Raw genomic sequence first — 16,894 nt, 5'->3', positions numbered from 1 at the left:
TGGCAAAGCGAGATCATTTTCACACATAAACAACTGTGATTGTCTAGACCCCGATCTGCCAAGAAACACTTCACACAGATGGCCAAAGAGAACATGGAGGTTGGATGATGGGGGTTGATTTCAATGTCTCTTACAGACCCCAGCATAATCATACTTGAGATATTTCTAAGTGGGTGATTGTGTGCTTCCTGACATGTTAGTGGGCCTTGGGGAGTGTGAATGCATTCAGTGTGTGATGATTATACGTGTTTTTGTGTCTGTCAGATACTCATACAGCCCGCGGAAGCTACACACGCATTGTGAGGACTCGGCAGGGAAGCAGTGTTCCCTGTGTTTGCCAGGAGCAGCTTTCCACCCTCCGTGGGCAGGCAGGCTCTGTTGGCTGTTAGGTTGGCATTCAGTTAGATGACATGGGTAGAGAGGAGGGACGCACACAACCATTCACAGTCACATTATCCACAACAGCAAAATGGGAAGCTCTGGCTGTTTCCAGATACAAACTGATCTCTTTGATTAGAGGTGTTAATTGGACTTTACAGCACCGATGGCTACATTTTGATACTATGAAAATGTGCATTTACTGTAAGTTTTTTTTGTGTAAAGGCTAAATTTGCATACTTTATATCAGATATACACACACAGGCATAACGTAATTCTATCGCCATTCCATCTGAGAGATGTACAAATGAGTCTTTGCTGCTGATTTTCCAGAAACCAATCCAAATTTATTCTTCTTTCTTCTATTCTTGTCCACACAGTGGGTCTAAATTCTGAAACCGTCTGGTAGCTGCAAAAGACTTGACATCATTCCCTCTATTTGTTTAATATTTGACTTGATGTTCCAATTCAGAAGCAACCTGACCCAAAATTAAAATGTTTATTGGTTATGTGCCACTTTTAAGAAAATGTTTTGTATATTTTGTTGACAATTGAAGTCATATTAGTCTAACATGGAGCCAAATTAATTACTGTAACTGTCTAGGATTATTTAAATCTGTTTCATCTTCATATAAAGGTTGTACATTTACGAGAAAAGTCGTAATATAATACCATTGGTCATATTACCAAGGTCAAAGATCACATAAGTCCCCATTTTTCAGTCTCAGGCAATGCCTGTTACCACTGAGTATTAAAATAAATTTTGAGGATTTACGACTATATTCTTGTAAATGTGCGACTTTTTTCTCTTAAATTTTGTACTTTATTCTCCTCATGTAACAACATTTTTTACATACTTTTATACTTACTTATATACTATGGCAGAGTATTAGGGCCACATTGAAAACAAAATCTGAGATTTCGGGAATAAAGTCGAGAAAACGTTTTTTTCTCGTAAATTCATGACTTTATTCCTGAAATTTTGTTTTCAATGTGGCCCTAATACTCCGTCGTAGTATAGTGCTGACTCATAGCAAAACTGCTAACCGAAATTAAGCTACATCATAAGCTAGCTATAAGCTTAAATTGACATGTAGAATACCGTCTTGACTATATCAAGCCTGGCGAAAGAGTACTGTAGATAGCAATTTTGACATGTTTTCGTAAATTTGCGTAAAGAAAAAACTTTTTCTTGTAAATTCATGACTTTATTCCTGTAATTTTGTTTTCAATGTGACCCTAATACTCCGTCGTAGTATAGTGCTGACTCATAGCAAAACTGCTAACTGAAATTAAGCTACATCATAAGCTAGCTATAAGCTTAAATTGACATGTAGAATACCGTCTTTACTATATCAAGGCGGCCGAAAGAGTATTGTAGATAGCAATTTTGACATGTTATCGTAAATTAACATAAAGAAAAAACTTTTTCTTGTAAATTCATGACTTTATTCCTGAAATTTTGTATTCAATGTGGCCCTAATACTCTGTCGTAGTATAGTGCTGACTCATAGCAAAACTGCTAACTGAAATTAAGCTACATCATAAGCTAGCTATAAGCTTAAATTGACATGTAGAATACCATCTTGACTATATCAAGGCTGGCGAAAGAGTACTGTAGATAGCAATTTTGACATGTTATAAATCAAGTTTCACTAACACACACACACACTCTCTCTCACCCTTACACACACGCACACACACTTCCCACCTGCTCTCTGCCTCTCCCCGCTCACTCTCATCACAGACATCCAAAATGGCGGCAGCCTCATCCATCCAGCCGCCGAGCTTCCACTCCTCTCTTGTCCCGGAGAGTCCACTTTCTCCGACGATGAACAGCCCCGAGAGCCAGCAGCCGGAGGACGAAGAGGCGGCGGCGGCGGCGGCCGCGGCTACAGCGCAGCCCTCGGAGCCATGGACAAGCCTCCGTGACTTGCCGGAGCTGGAGCCGGAGGAGATAGAGAAGAGGCTCGCCAAAACTCGCCAAGAACTCAGCAACAGGAGGAAAATCCTCATTAAGAACCTCCCGCCCGATACAACAAACCAGGTACTTTTGTGTGTCTGTTGACAAAGGCAAAGCAAAAGTAGACAAATGAGTTGCAAGTTTGAAGAACCAACCCATTTCCTGTGCGCCCATGGTGCGCAATACTTTACTTTGCGCTGACAATTACACTTTAGTTTAATCCCGCAAAGTAATCACAATACCAGTAGGCGATGATTATCGATCATGCAATCAATATATATATCAATGTGTCATATTTATAGCGAGTAGTTGATGCTTAAAATGATATGGGATACCATCCTATCATAGTAACTAATGGTGCGTTCATATACTCATTTTTGGTGTGGTTAAAAAGAACTCTAGTCCGTTTGCTCTGCTAGTATGTTTAGTTGTGTTATGCTTGTATAATCCAGTACTATGGACTATTGGTGGGTCACTTTAGTGCGGTCTGGTTAGCATTCACACTTGTAATTTGGTCAGTTGACAAAAATAACGGTCTCAGTGAAGAATACTGTATGTGTGTACATGTACATGTAACATGTAACAACATGTACATTGTCCGACGACTTCATACTCCCTTCTAATATGGCATTATTTTTAGTACCTGACATTTTTCGGACAATGGAAATGTCACATATGTTTACAATTGGGGTTAACTGAGAGTATTATTTGGTCCTGTGCCAAAAATACAAGTATAAATGCAAGCCAGTCAGCATGTGAACGCACCCTTAAACCTCTTATTGGAAAAAGTACATTAAAAAGGTTCAAAAAGTCAGCTTCCTGTTACCTCTCAAGTGTAATGGATGCAATCAAATACCTGACGTTTTAGCCTGTGAAAATTGAGAAGTACAGTATTTTATTTTTGCAGTTGCAATGAAATAATAGGATTCCTTATTTATAAATGCATGATTTTAGTATCACAAGAACCCTCTACACATGAATGCCACTATAGTCACCTTTACACTCGTATTACCCGATTTAGTAGACATCATGAGAGTCAATAAGATATTTACAACATAAATAAGACTTTGTTGTGAGATCAATTAAAATTGCAATGTTGTTCTGGTGTGGTGATTGTGTGTTTTACGAATATGAGAGTATTACTACACTACGCAACATCTATGAATGCATCTTTTGAATGCCTTGTATTTGTATATTTGTTAATTTCTATGCTTAATAATGCCTAATTTAGGCAAAATATATGTATTAACTTAAATATGTATATGTTTTGACCGAAAATATACTTTATTCAAGCACGAAATTTGCATGATTTATTAAGGAATATATTTTTGAAAAACTGTCATGCAGTGAAGCCGCAAAGTGACGAGGGACGATTATGTTTGGTTATTGTAGTAATACTGAAAATCTGATTTATTTTGTTGCCATTTGTCTATACAGGACTGTTTAAGGTAAAAAAAGCGTCTGAAATACGTGTTCTGATAGAAACCTAACGCTAGATTAGGTGAATTTCTTTCACTGCGGTCTCCACATTGTCTTTACTGTTTGTCAGAGGGAGTGTGATGTGTGTTGGGAGCCCGAGCAGACCGGAATGATGTCTTCACTGCTGATTGTGCACATACTGTAAATCTGTCCAAATATTTAAAGGAGTAAGTCAGAATCGGATCTTGGACGCTGTGACGTATTGACCAGTTGCAGAACGGTTAATGAACAGTAGCTCACAGTCTGGCTGTGGATTTCAGTCGACCTAAACTAACTTAATATTTAATCGATTTTTTAAATTGACTTCACATGTATATTGGTACAGTATTGAAGTGTATGTTTTCTACAGAAATAAATGTTTTAAATAAGAATGAAATGTGCATAACGGCCTGACAGTCGAGGGCTCCAATCTCTGTTGGAACACTTTTGTTTGGATTTGCATGTTCTCCCCACACGTGCTTGGGTTTTCTCTGGGTATTGCTGCTTAGACTAAACTGTCTATAGATGTGAATGTGACCATGAATGCTTGTTTGTCCTGCAATTGACAGGTGACCAAAGTCAGCTGAGATAGTCTCCAGCTCATCCGTAATCATAATGAACACCAGTAGTTCAGAAAATGCATGAATGAAAATGAAACCCAGTGTTTCAAACTAAAAATATAATATTACTGAAATAGAACAGAGGCTGCACGGCGGACGAGTGGTTAGCCCGCAGACCTCACAGCTTAAAGACCAGGGTTCAATTCCACCCTCGGCCATCTCTGTGTGGAGTTTGCATGTTGCGTGGGTTTCCTCCCACATTCCAAAAACATGCTAGGTTAATTGGCGACTCCAAATTGTCCATAGGTATGAATGTGAGTGTGAATGGTTGTTTGTCTATATGTGCCCTGTGATTGGCTGGCGACCAGTCCAGGGTGTACCACGTCTCTCGCCCGAAGACAGCTGGGATAGGCTCCAGCACCCCCGCGACCCTTGTGAGGAAAAGCGGTAGAAAATGAATGAATGAATGAATGAAATAGAACAGAACAAAACAACACACAAAAAAGGTTATTGCAGGGAATTGTAGGAAAACGTAAAACAACCATTTATTTTTGTTGTTTTTTGTTGTTGTTAAATGTATATGGCAAAATTTTCAGAATACGCCCAGGGGATCAATCTACTCTACATACAAAATATAAAATGCCTCTTCTTTAGCCAGTTATGACTGAATTGCAAATGCCCTCTGCTGGTTATTGTTGATGAGCGACTTCAAAATTATTTTGAGTTGCTTCAAAAAAATTTGTATTTTACGGTGAACTACATACAAAAAAATCAAAATCAGATCACATATGAGCCAAGAAATCGAACAGACCTGCAGTATGAATGTAGCCCTGCTAAAAAATTCCATATATACATACGTATGTATATTTAGCATCAAGCATTAGTCCAGAATAACAACTTTGTGTTATTGAAGGTTGCAACGCCAAATGCCATTTGGACTCTCTTTGGTTTCTCTTACATGGGAATTCAATGTTATTAAGAGCATCCTCTACGAGGTTATAGATATGGAAAGATGTCATCACTGTCTCGTATTGTTTGATGGAATGAGCATCTGTCTGCTCTTCACTTAGACCTGCTGGCCCATTAGTGAACTATTTTGTCTTTGTGTGAGTGTTTGTGCTTGACTTGTAAGACATATGGCTTTTATGACCGTCCTCAGCACTGTGCGCATTTGGGGAATTGGAACCACGGAGATGTGTGCAGTGATAAATAGTGTGTTATGAAAGGACAGTCAGAGTCATGGTTGCATTTAGGTGAGATAACACAGAATATTGCTAAAGAAATGTTACATACAGTGTGCTAACACTACTGATAATTAGTTCACTCACTTGAGCTTTGGAATAGAAAGCATATTAGCTGAATGCCAGTACTGCACATGAAGTGTTTTGACGTTGAGCTGATAATAATGTGCAAACCTGTGAAGTAATCACAGAAGCACACCCATTAATGTATGGTTAGATGTCCCTGGGCAAGTTGCAGTTTTTTATCAACAACTTTATGGTATAATTCTAACTGGATATTTGAACACTTCTCTTGGCAGAATTGGTTCATTTCAATTGTTTGGTTTCCTGGCACGGACGCAGCTTTTAGGCATAGCCCACAAATGTTCAACCGGGTTTAGACAGAGGCTTTGGGAAGGCCATTCCAGAATGTTCCGTAATTTTAGCCTGCTTTATTCATTCCAAAGGCAGTTTTGATGTCTATTTGGGATCATTGTCAGCTGTGTACATGCTGAAGAATTCTCATTATTTCATCCACTGTGTACAGTGCACTGTAACACTGGCAGTCGGCAGACAACCCAACACCACGGATAGATTGCACTCCTGTGGGAAACATCCCACATCCGAAATTAACATAAACCAAAAATGTAAATCGGACATGCTGTTTCCCACAATGTCTTTATGAGAAGGGCTAACAGGTAGTGTTGAATATTAAACTGTGAAACTGGTGTATGGAATTATTCATATGGACTCATCAGCTTGAATTGTGGACTCTAAAATGTGTATACGGTGCAGTACTTTAAATAAACTCAATGTCTCCAAGTGTCGATTAAACTGTAGTCTTAAATGAGCATTAATAGCTAATTCATTTAGCAGTCAGATGCTATTTACTAAATGAACACCGCTGTCATTCCGACTATAATGATATCACAACATCAATAAAACATCACACACACTTGGGAAAAGCCATTAATGCTTCAAGTATATCTCTTAAAGTGTTAGAAAACTTACAACGGCAATAACTTCTGTACCGATATATCATAGACAACATGGAGAATTCTTAGTGCCAAATGAATCTGTGGCGGGCAGCTAAAAAAAAAAGGAATGAATGGGAAATATTGTGTACCATTCCACCCACCTCTTCTCCGGCTTTACATGATGTGTGTGTGTGTGTGTGTGTTTGAGTTTGTGTCAGTAGCATATGGTCATGAAATCTGCCTGGCCCTAGTGGGCAGCCTCCATTACCGTTGTCACAGTGAACCTGCATGAACACCCCTCTGTGATATTGCACTTTATTATGAACATATTCATAAACATCACATATTCTCTGGGACATTTTTAGAGTTAATTCCAACTATACAGAAGTCATCCAAGAAAATCATAATCACAATCACAGTCATAGAGGAGTACATGTTGACTGCTCTAATTGTAATTGTAGTCAAATCACAGTAGCTATTCCATAATTTGAAATAGTACTGCAAACTCCAACCCCCGCAATTGGAAGCCAAGTACAAAGAAGTGATTGCTCCTCAGTTGTTGTTTTGACCCAATGTCCGTGGCGTGGACATTGATATGTGAGGAGTGGTGAATGTTGCCTCAGCAGGGAAAATAAGTCCTATTCTGAACGCATGCCTTCAGGGCGGGATCCATGCTGAGATGGATAGCTGAGGCTGGCGTGGCGAGTGGAGCGGCGGTAGAGTTCACACTGACTGGTAGCAGCATCAGGGCCGGTTTGTGGGCAAGCCATCTGCCTCCCTTAAGCCGCCTGGCTGTGTCTGAAATATCAAATCAACAAGCGTCTCACTAAATGGCATACAGTAGGTGTACAGTATGAGTCTTTGAGTGAAAAATGAAAAAACAAAGCTCTTGTGTGAGCGTGCACTGCACTTGAACTTGCACTTGCACTTTCCAGAAGCTTTTCTGACAGACCGTTTTTAATGGGCAAGTGATGCTTGCTTGCTGCGCCTGTCTGGAGCCTTCACACAGAAAGAAGACACACACACACATACGTATCCTTTGTAAAGGCTCCCAAAATACCCAACTACCTTCTACTATTCAAATTTTCAGCACAACTTTTGAAATATTGTATAGAAATTTACTCCTTCTGAGATACACTATCAATATATATGACATAAATTAGCTGCATTAATCGTGTTCAGGAACCTGGGCCTGTGTGTGCAGCACATCACTGTCAGTGGGTCAAGGACACTGTCACTGTTGGTAAGGAGGCCATGCAGAGTCTCTAATACCTCAGCCCCCCACCCATCTCTAATATAGTCACACAAACCTGAACTCTTTGATGTTCCGAAGTCTCCGTGTTTATTGGTACCGCCGTTTTCGTTATAAATCCTTTCCAAAGTGTCTAAAACAGGGGTCTCAAACAGTCAGCGTTGTTCACAAGCAACGAAGAAAGCTAACAAGCTCACCGAGTTGACGCAGCGGAAAGCACGGCATTTAGCATTTCATTGGACAAATGCACAGCACACCTGACGCAGAAATTTGAGAGATTCTCAGAGGGAATTCCTTGTTGACTATGCAGAAACATACACCAAGCTTAAGCAAGCTTAAGCTCAGTACATTCTAAAAATGTTTAGGGCAGGGGTCTCAAACTTGCGGCCCGCGGGCCAAATGCGGCCCACGAGACGCTAGTTTGAGGCACCCACCTTGATACCAAAGTTTAATGTTGAAATGACAGCTTAAAGCTGTGTGCACACCGGACACAATTAACATGATTTTGTCCCGCCCATACTGTTACCCTACCCTGTTACCCCGCCCTGTTTTGGTTTGGATTAGCAATGAAGCTAAAGGCTTATGACGCTGGGTACAAATAAATGCAGGAAATGATTTGGAATAAAACGGAAAATACACGTCAAGATAAAGCATCTCATCAAACATGTTGTTAAAGTTACGACGCTGCTCCCAGATGGAACTGAGTACGATGCTAACTTGCTAATTGGGTAAAATTATTAAGTTTCATTAATGTTCATGTTAAAGGTTAAATAACTGTTAATACTGTACATTTGAATCTGAAAAAAATAATTTCTCTACCAACTGTATGTGGTTTCTTATGTTTTTCTTATTTGCTGTTTTATTAATTTTTTACTTATTTATTACTGATTGATTGATTTGTTGTCTTTATTCTTAATTTGTTTATTTATTTTTTATTTATCTTATTTTGTGTATAGAAAAATAAAAATTAAGATATTTGAAAACAGTGGAATGTTTTATCAGATATTTTGGTGTGGAAAACCGGAACCAAAGTACTGAAAAAGTGTAGCGTATAGCAGAAGCAAAAAGCATTGAAGATAGTTTTTTTTATTGATTTTCTTTCCAGTTTTTAATAAATGCGTTTTGGCTTTTTTTTGAAAACCTGATGCGGCCCGGCTTCACCCAGAACCTAGCTCCGGTGGCCTCCAGGTAAATTGAGTTTGAGACCCCTGGTCTAAAATGTACGAAATATATAAGTATACTCCATTAATCAATTCAATCTATCTATTCAACCATGAATGAACTTTAGTGGAGGAACAAATATGTGAGGAAAAAAACTAGGAAAATAAACACTAGCGTCTTCTCCTTCTGTTAGCATTCTGCACAGCGCTTATGTGTGCAACCTGTTAAAAGTTGTGGAAAAACAACTCTTCAGCGCAGTACTAGCATCGAACTTTGCATAAAAATCCCAGAATGTCACGATTCATCCTGGTCTGCATGTTGCAAATCTCCCCTCCAGTGTCAGCACACGGCCCAGTCAGGTTGTAACTTTCAATCAGCGTAAAGAGACACAGGGGAGGTTTTTAGAACTCGTATCTTTGGGATTTTACTCTCACTTTATTTCGCCACACAATCTCATTAAATTTAATGAAGAGGTCTCTGTTATATAGCCCTTACTGTAATGCAATACGGTTTGTTTCGCGTTTAAAATGTTATATTTGAGCTAAAACAGTCAGCACTTACAATCAGATCAGATAAGATAAGATAAGATGTGCCTTTATTAGTCCCACAAGGGGAAATTCCAGGTTTACAGCAGCAAAAGTACGAGAGAGCAGAGTACCAAAAGCAAACAGGAGTAGAGAAAGTGCAAAATCAAGGTATTACAAAGTTATTTACACCGTTTACGGCTTTATTGCAGGGTTATTGCACAGTTTATTGCACAGTTATTGTGTGTTTTTTGTACAGGATGTTTGGAGCAGTTTTTGTTATGGACTGATATTTTTTGATAGATTATTACTATATTTATTGATTATTATTCAGATTATTAATATTGGCGACTCCAAATTGTCCATAGGTATGAATGTGAGTGTGAATGGTTGTTTGTCTATATGTGCCCTGTGATTGGCTGGCAACCAGTCCAGGGTGTACCCTGCCTCTCGCCCGATAGGCTGGGATAGGCTCCAGCACCCCCGTGACCCTCGTAAAAGCAGTAGAAAATGAATGAATGAATGAATGAAATAGAACAGAACAAAACAACACACAAAAAAAGGTTATTGCAGGGAATTCAGGAAAACGTAAAATAACCATTTATTTTTGGTGTTTATGTTGTGGCATCAATGTCATCGTCATTTTATATATATGTAAATCAATCTATCTATATGTGCCCTGTGGTTGGCTGGCAACCAGTCCAGGGTGTACCCCGCCTCTCACCTGAAGCTGGGATAGGCTCCAGCATACCCGTGACCAGAGTGCGCATAAGCGATATCGAAAATGAATGAATGAATAATTAATATAGATGCTGAACATTGTATTGTTACATCTCATTATCAGTGATTACTTCATTTCACTGAAACAGTAAACAAAGGGAGGGGGGCAAATATCTGATCCCATCAGGACCTTTAACTGCACGGCTCTGTGAGTACAAACATCCAGCCGTTTTCTTCTCTCTATCTCGTTTTTGCTCTCAGCGCTCTGATTTCAAGGGCCACCGAGCTGGTCTGTGTGGGCTGCCTTACATGGCCATCCCTGATATGGAACATGTCAGCTGCTTGCTGTGAGTGGGTTGGATTGTAGTTAGTGGGCTTGAAATGAGAAACATATCACAAAGTCCTCAAATGGTATGTGACTGCTGTAGGTAGGTTTTAATTGTTTTGTCTCTTTCAATGATATAATACACAGCAATGGAAATGTTTTCAGTGTCTGGTGTCATTTTAGTAATACCACTTTGTTTATTAGCATTTTGCAAAGTTTATTTCTTTGTTTTCGGCTTTGAATGGAAGCCCAACTGCAAACTGCGAAAAACAGAAGAAAGCACAAGTTTCAGTGGTTGACAGAAGAAGAACACCAAACTTCATTATGGTACAATGTAGTCACTATGCTGACCCTTCTTATGGTGTCTTGATCCTGTTATAGCTCTTTGGTGGGGCTAATTCTCTGTACTGTTTTCCTAACAGTGAGAAACTACTGCTCTCGTTGACTAGCTATTTAGCTCCCTGTATAGTACTTGAGATCAATGGCGACTGAAACAGATTTTTGGCAGTTTCCGTCCATGAATTGTTGGATATCTGGTAAACCTTAAGCGGGTGAGGAAGTATTATATAAGTGTGGTTCTTTTGTTTTGGTAGATTTCAAAAGGGCGCTTTTGAGCGAGCAGTGGTCCCTCACGACATCTTGGTTCATTATCGCTCTTTTACTATATTGTGTTTTTTTTCAGAAATTAATTGATGAATGTAGTATTCTGTCAGTATTCAGCAGTAATGATGCAAAACATTGAGACACTTCCTTACATTACATCTGCATGAAGTCATGAAGTTCAACATGATAAAGTGAAAAAAAAAGTTTTCCTCTCATCCCTTGTGGATGTGGTAAGTTTTTGGCTTCTTAAGTATAGAAGAAATAAATTTGAACAGATTGCTAGCTGGCAGCCACCTTGAGTCCGTGCAGCATGAGAATTGCAATGTGGTGTACAGTAAAAGTGACAATAGGGGTGTTATTTTAATGTATGCAGGGCTCTAATAATGTTCATTCATTCATTTTCTACCGCTTATCCTCACAAGGGTTGCAGCCAATCACAGGGCACATATAGACAAACAACCATTCACACTCACATTCATACCTATGGACAATTTGGAGTCGCCAATTAACCTAGCATGTTTTTTTATGTGGGAGGAAACCAGAGTCCCTGGAGAAAACCCACGCATGCACGGGGAAAACGTGCAAATTCCACACAGAGATGGCCGAGGGTGGAATTGAACTTGAGTCACCACTCGGCTGCCGTGCAGCCCACTCTAATAATGTTAAAAAAACATATTTCTAAAGTCATAAACAGGTTCTCGATGTTCTAACTACAAAATTCAATTTATTAACAAGGAATCCGATATTGCAGAAATGGATTGGTTGGGTCCGAAACCAATTAACCGCTATAAGCGAGGGACGATTGTACAGGAAAGGTTGCATGCTAGAAATGATGTACTGCAAAAAGCAGTACAGCGCCAGCGCCCAGTGCAAGCTCAAAGCAAGATTTAAATTTTACTGTATATCAGTGCTTTTTGTGAAACCTGGTTATTTATAAGTGCCTGTGACTTACATTCCTAAACATATCTGATTTGCATTTAAAATCACAACTTGTGGATAATGTTCTGTCTTTGTCTTGTTTTCAGGAGGTCCATGAAATCCTAAAAGAGTATGAACTAAAATACTGCTTTGTTGATCGCAATAAAGGCACAGGTAAGACACAATGCACAGGTGTACATATATAACTCTGTACTCTATACTTGTAAACATGGAGCATTATAATGCACAGTTGCAAATTACATCTTACAAATTGGACCGAATTTGAGAGTCCTTTCAAAAACGTGTAGGTGCTGCATACATAAATTTTACTTAATTTTACATAAACTGGGTCTGCATTATGCAGGTGCACAAAAAATTATAAATAATATAAAATATAAATTATATTTTAAAAAATTCTTTATTCCCTACTTATGATATGCAGTAAGGAGAAAAGGTGAGCATGAAGGCAAGAAAAGCTCAGTTTGCATTATTATAATTATTGTCAGCACCTTAAACAGAATTCTCAAATTTTCAACAAATGTAGGAAACATTTCTCACCAGGATTTTCCCTCGTCTTCTAATGGTGGCACGTAACACTAGCATGCACACACTCGAACACACAGACTCTCTGTCCTTAAAAAGTTTTCCTTTCCAGGGAATTATTACAGAGGGTCTATTTTTAGTCAGCCTCGCCAACGCCAGAACCACAAACACAACACTTCTAGAAGAAGGAGCCACAGGTTAGGGTGTTTCTGAAACAATGAAAATTTGGTGCTCTTTGCCCCCAAAACGTGTGGCGCTTGTGCTGAGTTAAATAATAATTTCTCTTGAATTGTAGTTTTAACACATAACTAGATTTTAGATTAGTTTACATGAAAAGAACTATAGCTCCCATGGTGCTTATAGTGCCGTACCAGGAAGCACTGATGCTTGTATCACATGTTTTGATGTAAGTCTTTTGCATTTTGATCTGACAAATATTAAGTAACTTTGATTAAATGCAGAACTTACTACCGCATCTTTAGCAGTAGAGCTCTGATGGGAGAAACAGACACATTTAGAGAGCGACTGACGTTGAGACCACTCAGGTAGTTGGAATTGCAAGGTTTATAGTGTGTGTAAAGCACTTAATGTGCAGTTCCAATCCTGCCACTTTCATATTATGTGTATGATCATTCACAGTAGCCATGTGTTCGCTGACCTGTTCCCTCTAGACAGCTTTTTGCTAAACGAGAGATATCACCATGTTCTAATCTCGCAAAATATTATGTCGTGACACTCTTATCAAAGAACCATATTTCGAATACCAAAATAGTTGTGATTAAGTGGATGACGATGACTGATTAATCAATTAATTGTTGCAGCTCTGTAATCATTACACAAATTGCCAATGTCCTGTTTTCACTTTGTTAGCTTTGTTATGTTTTTACACTAAAACAGTCATTCTTTAGTGATACCAAATGAAGCTTGTGTAATGTTGGTGTACAGCTTGAAGCGATGAAGGCGATGTAATGATTTATTATATTTTCTATTAGCTATGTAGTAGTTTTCACTATTCCACTCGAGATGACACAATAAAAATTCAGCGGACGAGAAGGTATCGAATGATAATGGCATCATTCTCCTGAGGAAATGTAACATGTGCTTACAGGACTGTTTGAGACTATTTTATAATTGGTGTGAAATGCACACAGTACCAGTGTATTTCACAAATGCAGACACAGAGGTACTCTGAGACATGGACAGAAGTAGGTTTTCAATGCAAAAGTAACATATTATGAATAAAATAAAGATAATCAACCTTCAATCATGCCAAATGGAGATTGCTTACTTCCTGAATGATACAAGGTTTGGTACATGGTAATGTATGATAGATGAAGCTAGATACTTTATTGATCTCCAACAGAAATTACCGCATTTAGAAAGTCATAAACCTGGTTTTATATATTCTAACAGCTGCTGGAAATAGTCCATTTGTTAATATTGAATCCTACATTGCAGAAATACGTTAATTGCGGTCTGTTCTGGAACCAATTATTTTAAGGAAGCGTGTAAATAATAAGAAGAAGATGTGATGCACTTGCTGAGCTGAAGTCGCAATAAGTTGCAGTAATTGTTGCAGTAATCTTCAGTCAGCTAAGAAAGCTAACAAGCTCACCGAGTTGACTCAGCGGAAAGCACCGCGTTTAGCATTTCATTGGACAAATGCACGGCACACCTGATGCAGAAATTCGAGAGATTCTCAGAGGGAATACCTTGGTGACTATGCAGAAACATACAAAAATATTTAGGGCAGGGATCTCAAACTCGTGGCCCGCGGGCCAAATGCGCAAGTTTGAGGCCCCCACCTTGATACCAAAGTTTAATGTTGAAATGACAGCTTAAAGCTGTGTGCACACCGGACACAATTAACATGATTTTGCCCCGCCCATTCTGTTACCCTACCTTGTTACCCCGCCCTGTTTTGCTTTGGATTAGCAATGAAGCTAAAGGCTTATGACGCTGGGTACAAATAAATGCAGGAAATGATTTGGAATAAAACGGAAAATACACGTCAAGATAAAGCATCTCATCAAACATATTGTTAAAGTTACGACGCTGCTCCCAGATGGAACTGAGTATGATGCTAACTTGCTAATTATTGAGTTTCATTAATGTTCATGTTAAAGGTTAAATAACTGTTAATACTGTACATTTGAATCTGAAAAAAATAATTTCTCTACCAACTGTATGTGGTTTCTTACGTTTTTCTTATTTGCTGTTTTATTATTATTTTACTTATTTATTACTGATTATTTTTTGTTATCTTATTTTGTGTATAGAAAAATAAAAATTAAGATATTTGAGAACAGTGGAATGTTTTATCAGATATTTTGGTGTGGAAAACCGGAACCAAAGTACTGAAAAAGTGTAGGATATAGCAGAAACAAAAGCATTGAAGATAGTTTTTTTATAGATTTTTTTTCCAGTTTTTAATAAATGCGTTTTGGTTTTTTTTTTGAAAACCTGATGCGGACCGGCTTCACCCAGAACCTAGCTCCGGTGGCCCCCAGGTAAATTGTGTTTGAGACCCCTGATTTAGGGTATTTGAAAGATCAACAAGCATGGCCGGCATAAACCAAAGTGTCTTTTCAGCGTCATGGGCGGAACTTAGCAAGTAATTGTCCATAAGTCACTGACCATTTGTAATAATTAGTATATTACACATTAAGTCTCTTTTAGGGAAGTGCATGCACACCTCATACAAGCAAGTAAGAGCATCACCTTGAAAAACTACCACTTGTAGTTCTCTTATAGTTTGATGCCCTTTTGTGCTCCGAGCTCAGATCTCCGGTGTTTTTCATATGCTAGCAGAGTGCATTAAGTAAGGGCTCTCATGTGTCACCTTTAATCATTGAAATGTACTTTGTCAGAAGCTTTGGCACGCTTCTGCACCTCATGACCATATCTGTAGTAGTAGTTCACAGAGCCGTTGGACTTATTAGGTCATAATGATGGGAGTGTTTATGTCTGGCCTTTTTGAAAGTGTCCTGCAGTTCACCTTTTAGTACTTACAGTATGTGCATGTTCCACTATGCAGCGATGCAGTGTGCATATGTGTCTCCATTTGTGGTTTTTGCTCCAGGCTGTTGCTGCTGGTCTGCAGCTAGTAATAATGTTCTAAAACACACCCTATCGAAATACATACAAGATGAACGATACCTCTGTTTTGACTTGCCAGTTTTCAGATTATACATCTGTCGTATTTACACTGTATCTACAGCAGGGGTCTCAAACTCAATTTACTTGGGGGCCACTGGAGCTAGGGTCTGGGTCGGGTCTTAAAAAAAACAACGCATTTATTAAAAACAAAAAAATTAAAAAAACTTCGCTTTGGTTCCAATTTTCTACAAGAAAAGCTCTGATAAAACATTCCACTGTTCTCAAATATCTTACTTTTTATTTTTCTATACAAAATAAGATGAAAAATAAATAAACAAATCAAGAATAAAGAAAATCAATCAATCAGTAATAAATAAATAAATATAATAAAAAAATCTGCAAATAATAAAAACTTAGAAACCACATATAGTTGGTGGGTAGACAAATTATTTTTTTTCAGATTAAAATTAACAAAGCATTATTAGAGCCCTGTAGACATGACAAAACACGACTATAGTCACATTTATACTCTTTTTATTTACAACATATTGTGCAACCGCAGGGTCTTGAGACGCATGCTAACTCGCAAACAAGAGAGCTAGCGACCTAAACGGTAGCCTTCAGGTTATTTCCTTTAAACTTAAATAGCCAAAAACGTACCACTTCCACACAGATAGGGAGGATAACTATTAACAGTTATTTAACTTTTAACATGAATATTAATCAAATGTAATAATTTTTTCTGGGTACATGATACCATACAGCATCCATATCAAACTTGCGCGGGCCGCACTAACATTAAACTTTCATATCAAGGCGGGGGCCTCAAACTAGTGTCCTGTGGGCCACATTTGGCCCGCGGGCCGCGTGTTTGAGACCTGTGATCTACAATCACTTATCACTGTCCATAAAACCAAACATCTAATTGGCAGCAGATTGACATTCAGAAAGTAGCTCGTTGGCATGCTACCATTTACTTACTAATTATGATGTGGTCTTATCAACTCTAATGGTATGTATTCTCTAATATTGATGTTGTCACATAGAGCACACGCAAACTCATAGTCTAATGAACTTTAATTATTCATTTCTAATTATCAGACTCATTTTATGTGCGTCTCATTGCTCAACATTTCAACTGCAATAAGCATAGCTTCGGGCCATCAGCTTTCATCCTAGATCCCTACCAGCAA

General features: G+C 38.5%; 1 protein-coding gene across 4 annotated transcripts in view; it reads left to right on the top strand.

Moving 5' to 3' along the window:
* The first annotated feature begins 1,896 nt into the window (after window positions 1-1,896).
* raver2 (ribonucleoprotein, PTB-binding 2) overlaps window positions 1,897-16,894 on the top strand; it is a 60,241-nt gene continuing 45,243 nt past the window's right edge. For 3 of the 4 annotated variants that reach the window (XR_009129912.1, XR_009129913.1, XM_058073797.1), the window contains exons 1-2: window positions 1,898-2,425; window positions 12,167-12,233. Coding sequence is in view for 2 of the 4 variants with exons in the window: in XM_058073797.1 (XP_057929780.1) it covers window positions 2,135-2,425; window positions 12,167-12,233 (358 nt within the window). In the remaining 2 variants the exon portion in view is untranslated. Of the gene's footprint in view, window positions 2,426-12,166; window positions 12,234-16,894 lie in introns of all 4 variants that reach the window. The other variant, XM_058073799.1, reaches the window with a different exon arrangement.

The sequence above is a fragment of the Doryrhamphus excisus genome, chromosome 5 (assembly GCF_030265055.1).
Source record: "Doryrhamphus excisus isolate RoL2022-K1 chromosome 5, RoL_Dexc_1.0, whole genome shotgun sequence".
Taxonomy (NCBI): Eukaryota; Metazoa; Chordata; class Actinopteri; order Syngnathiformes; family Syngnathidae; genus Doryrhamphus; species Doryrhamphus excisus.
This window is presented reverse-complemented; position numbering and strand designations above follow the sequence as displayed.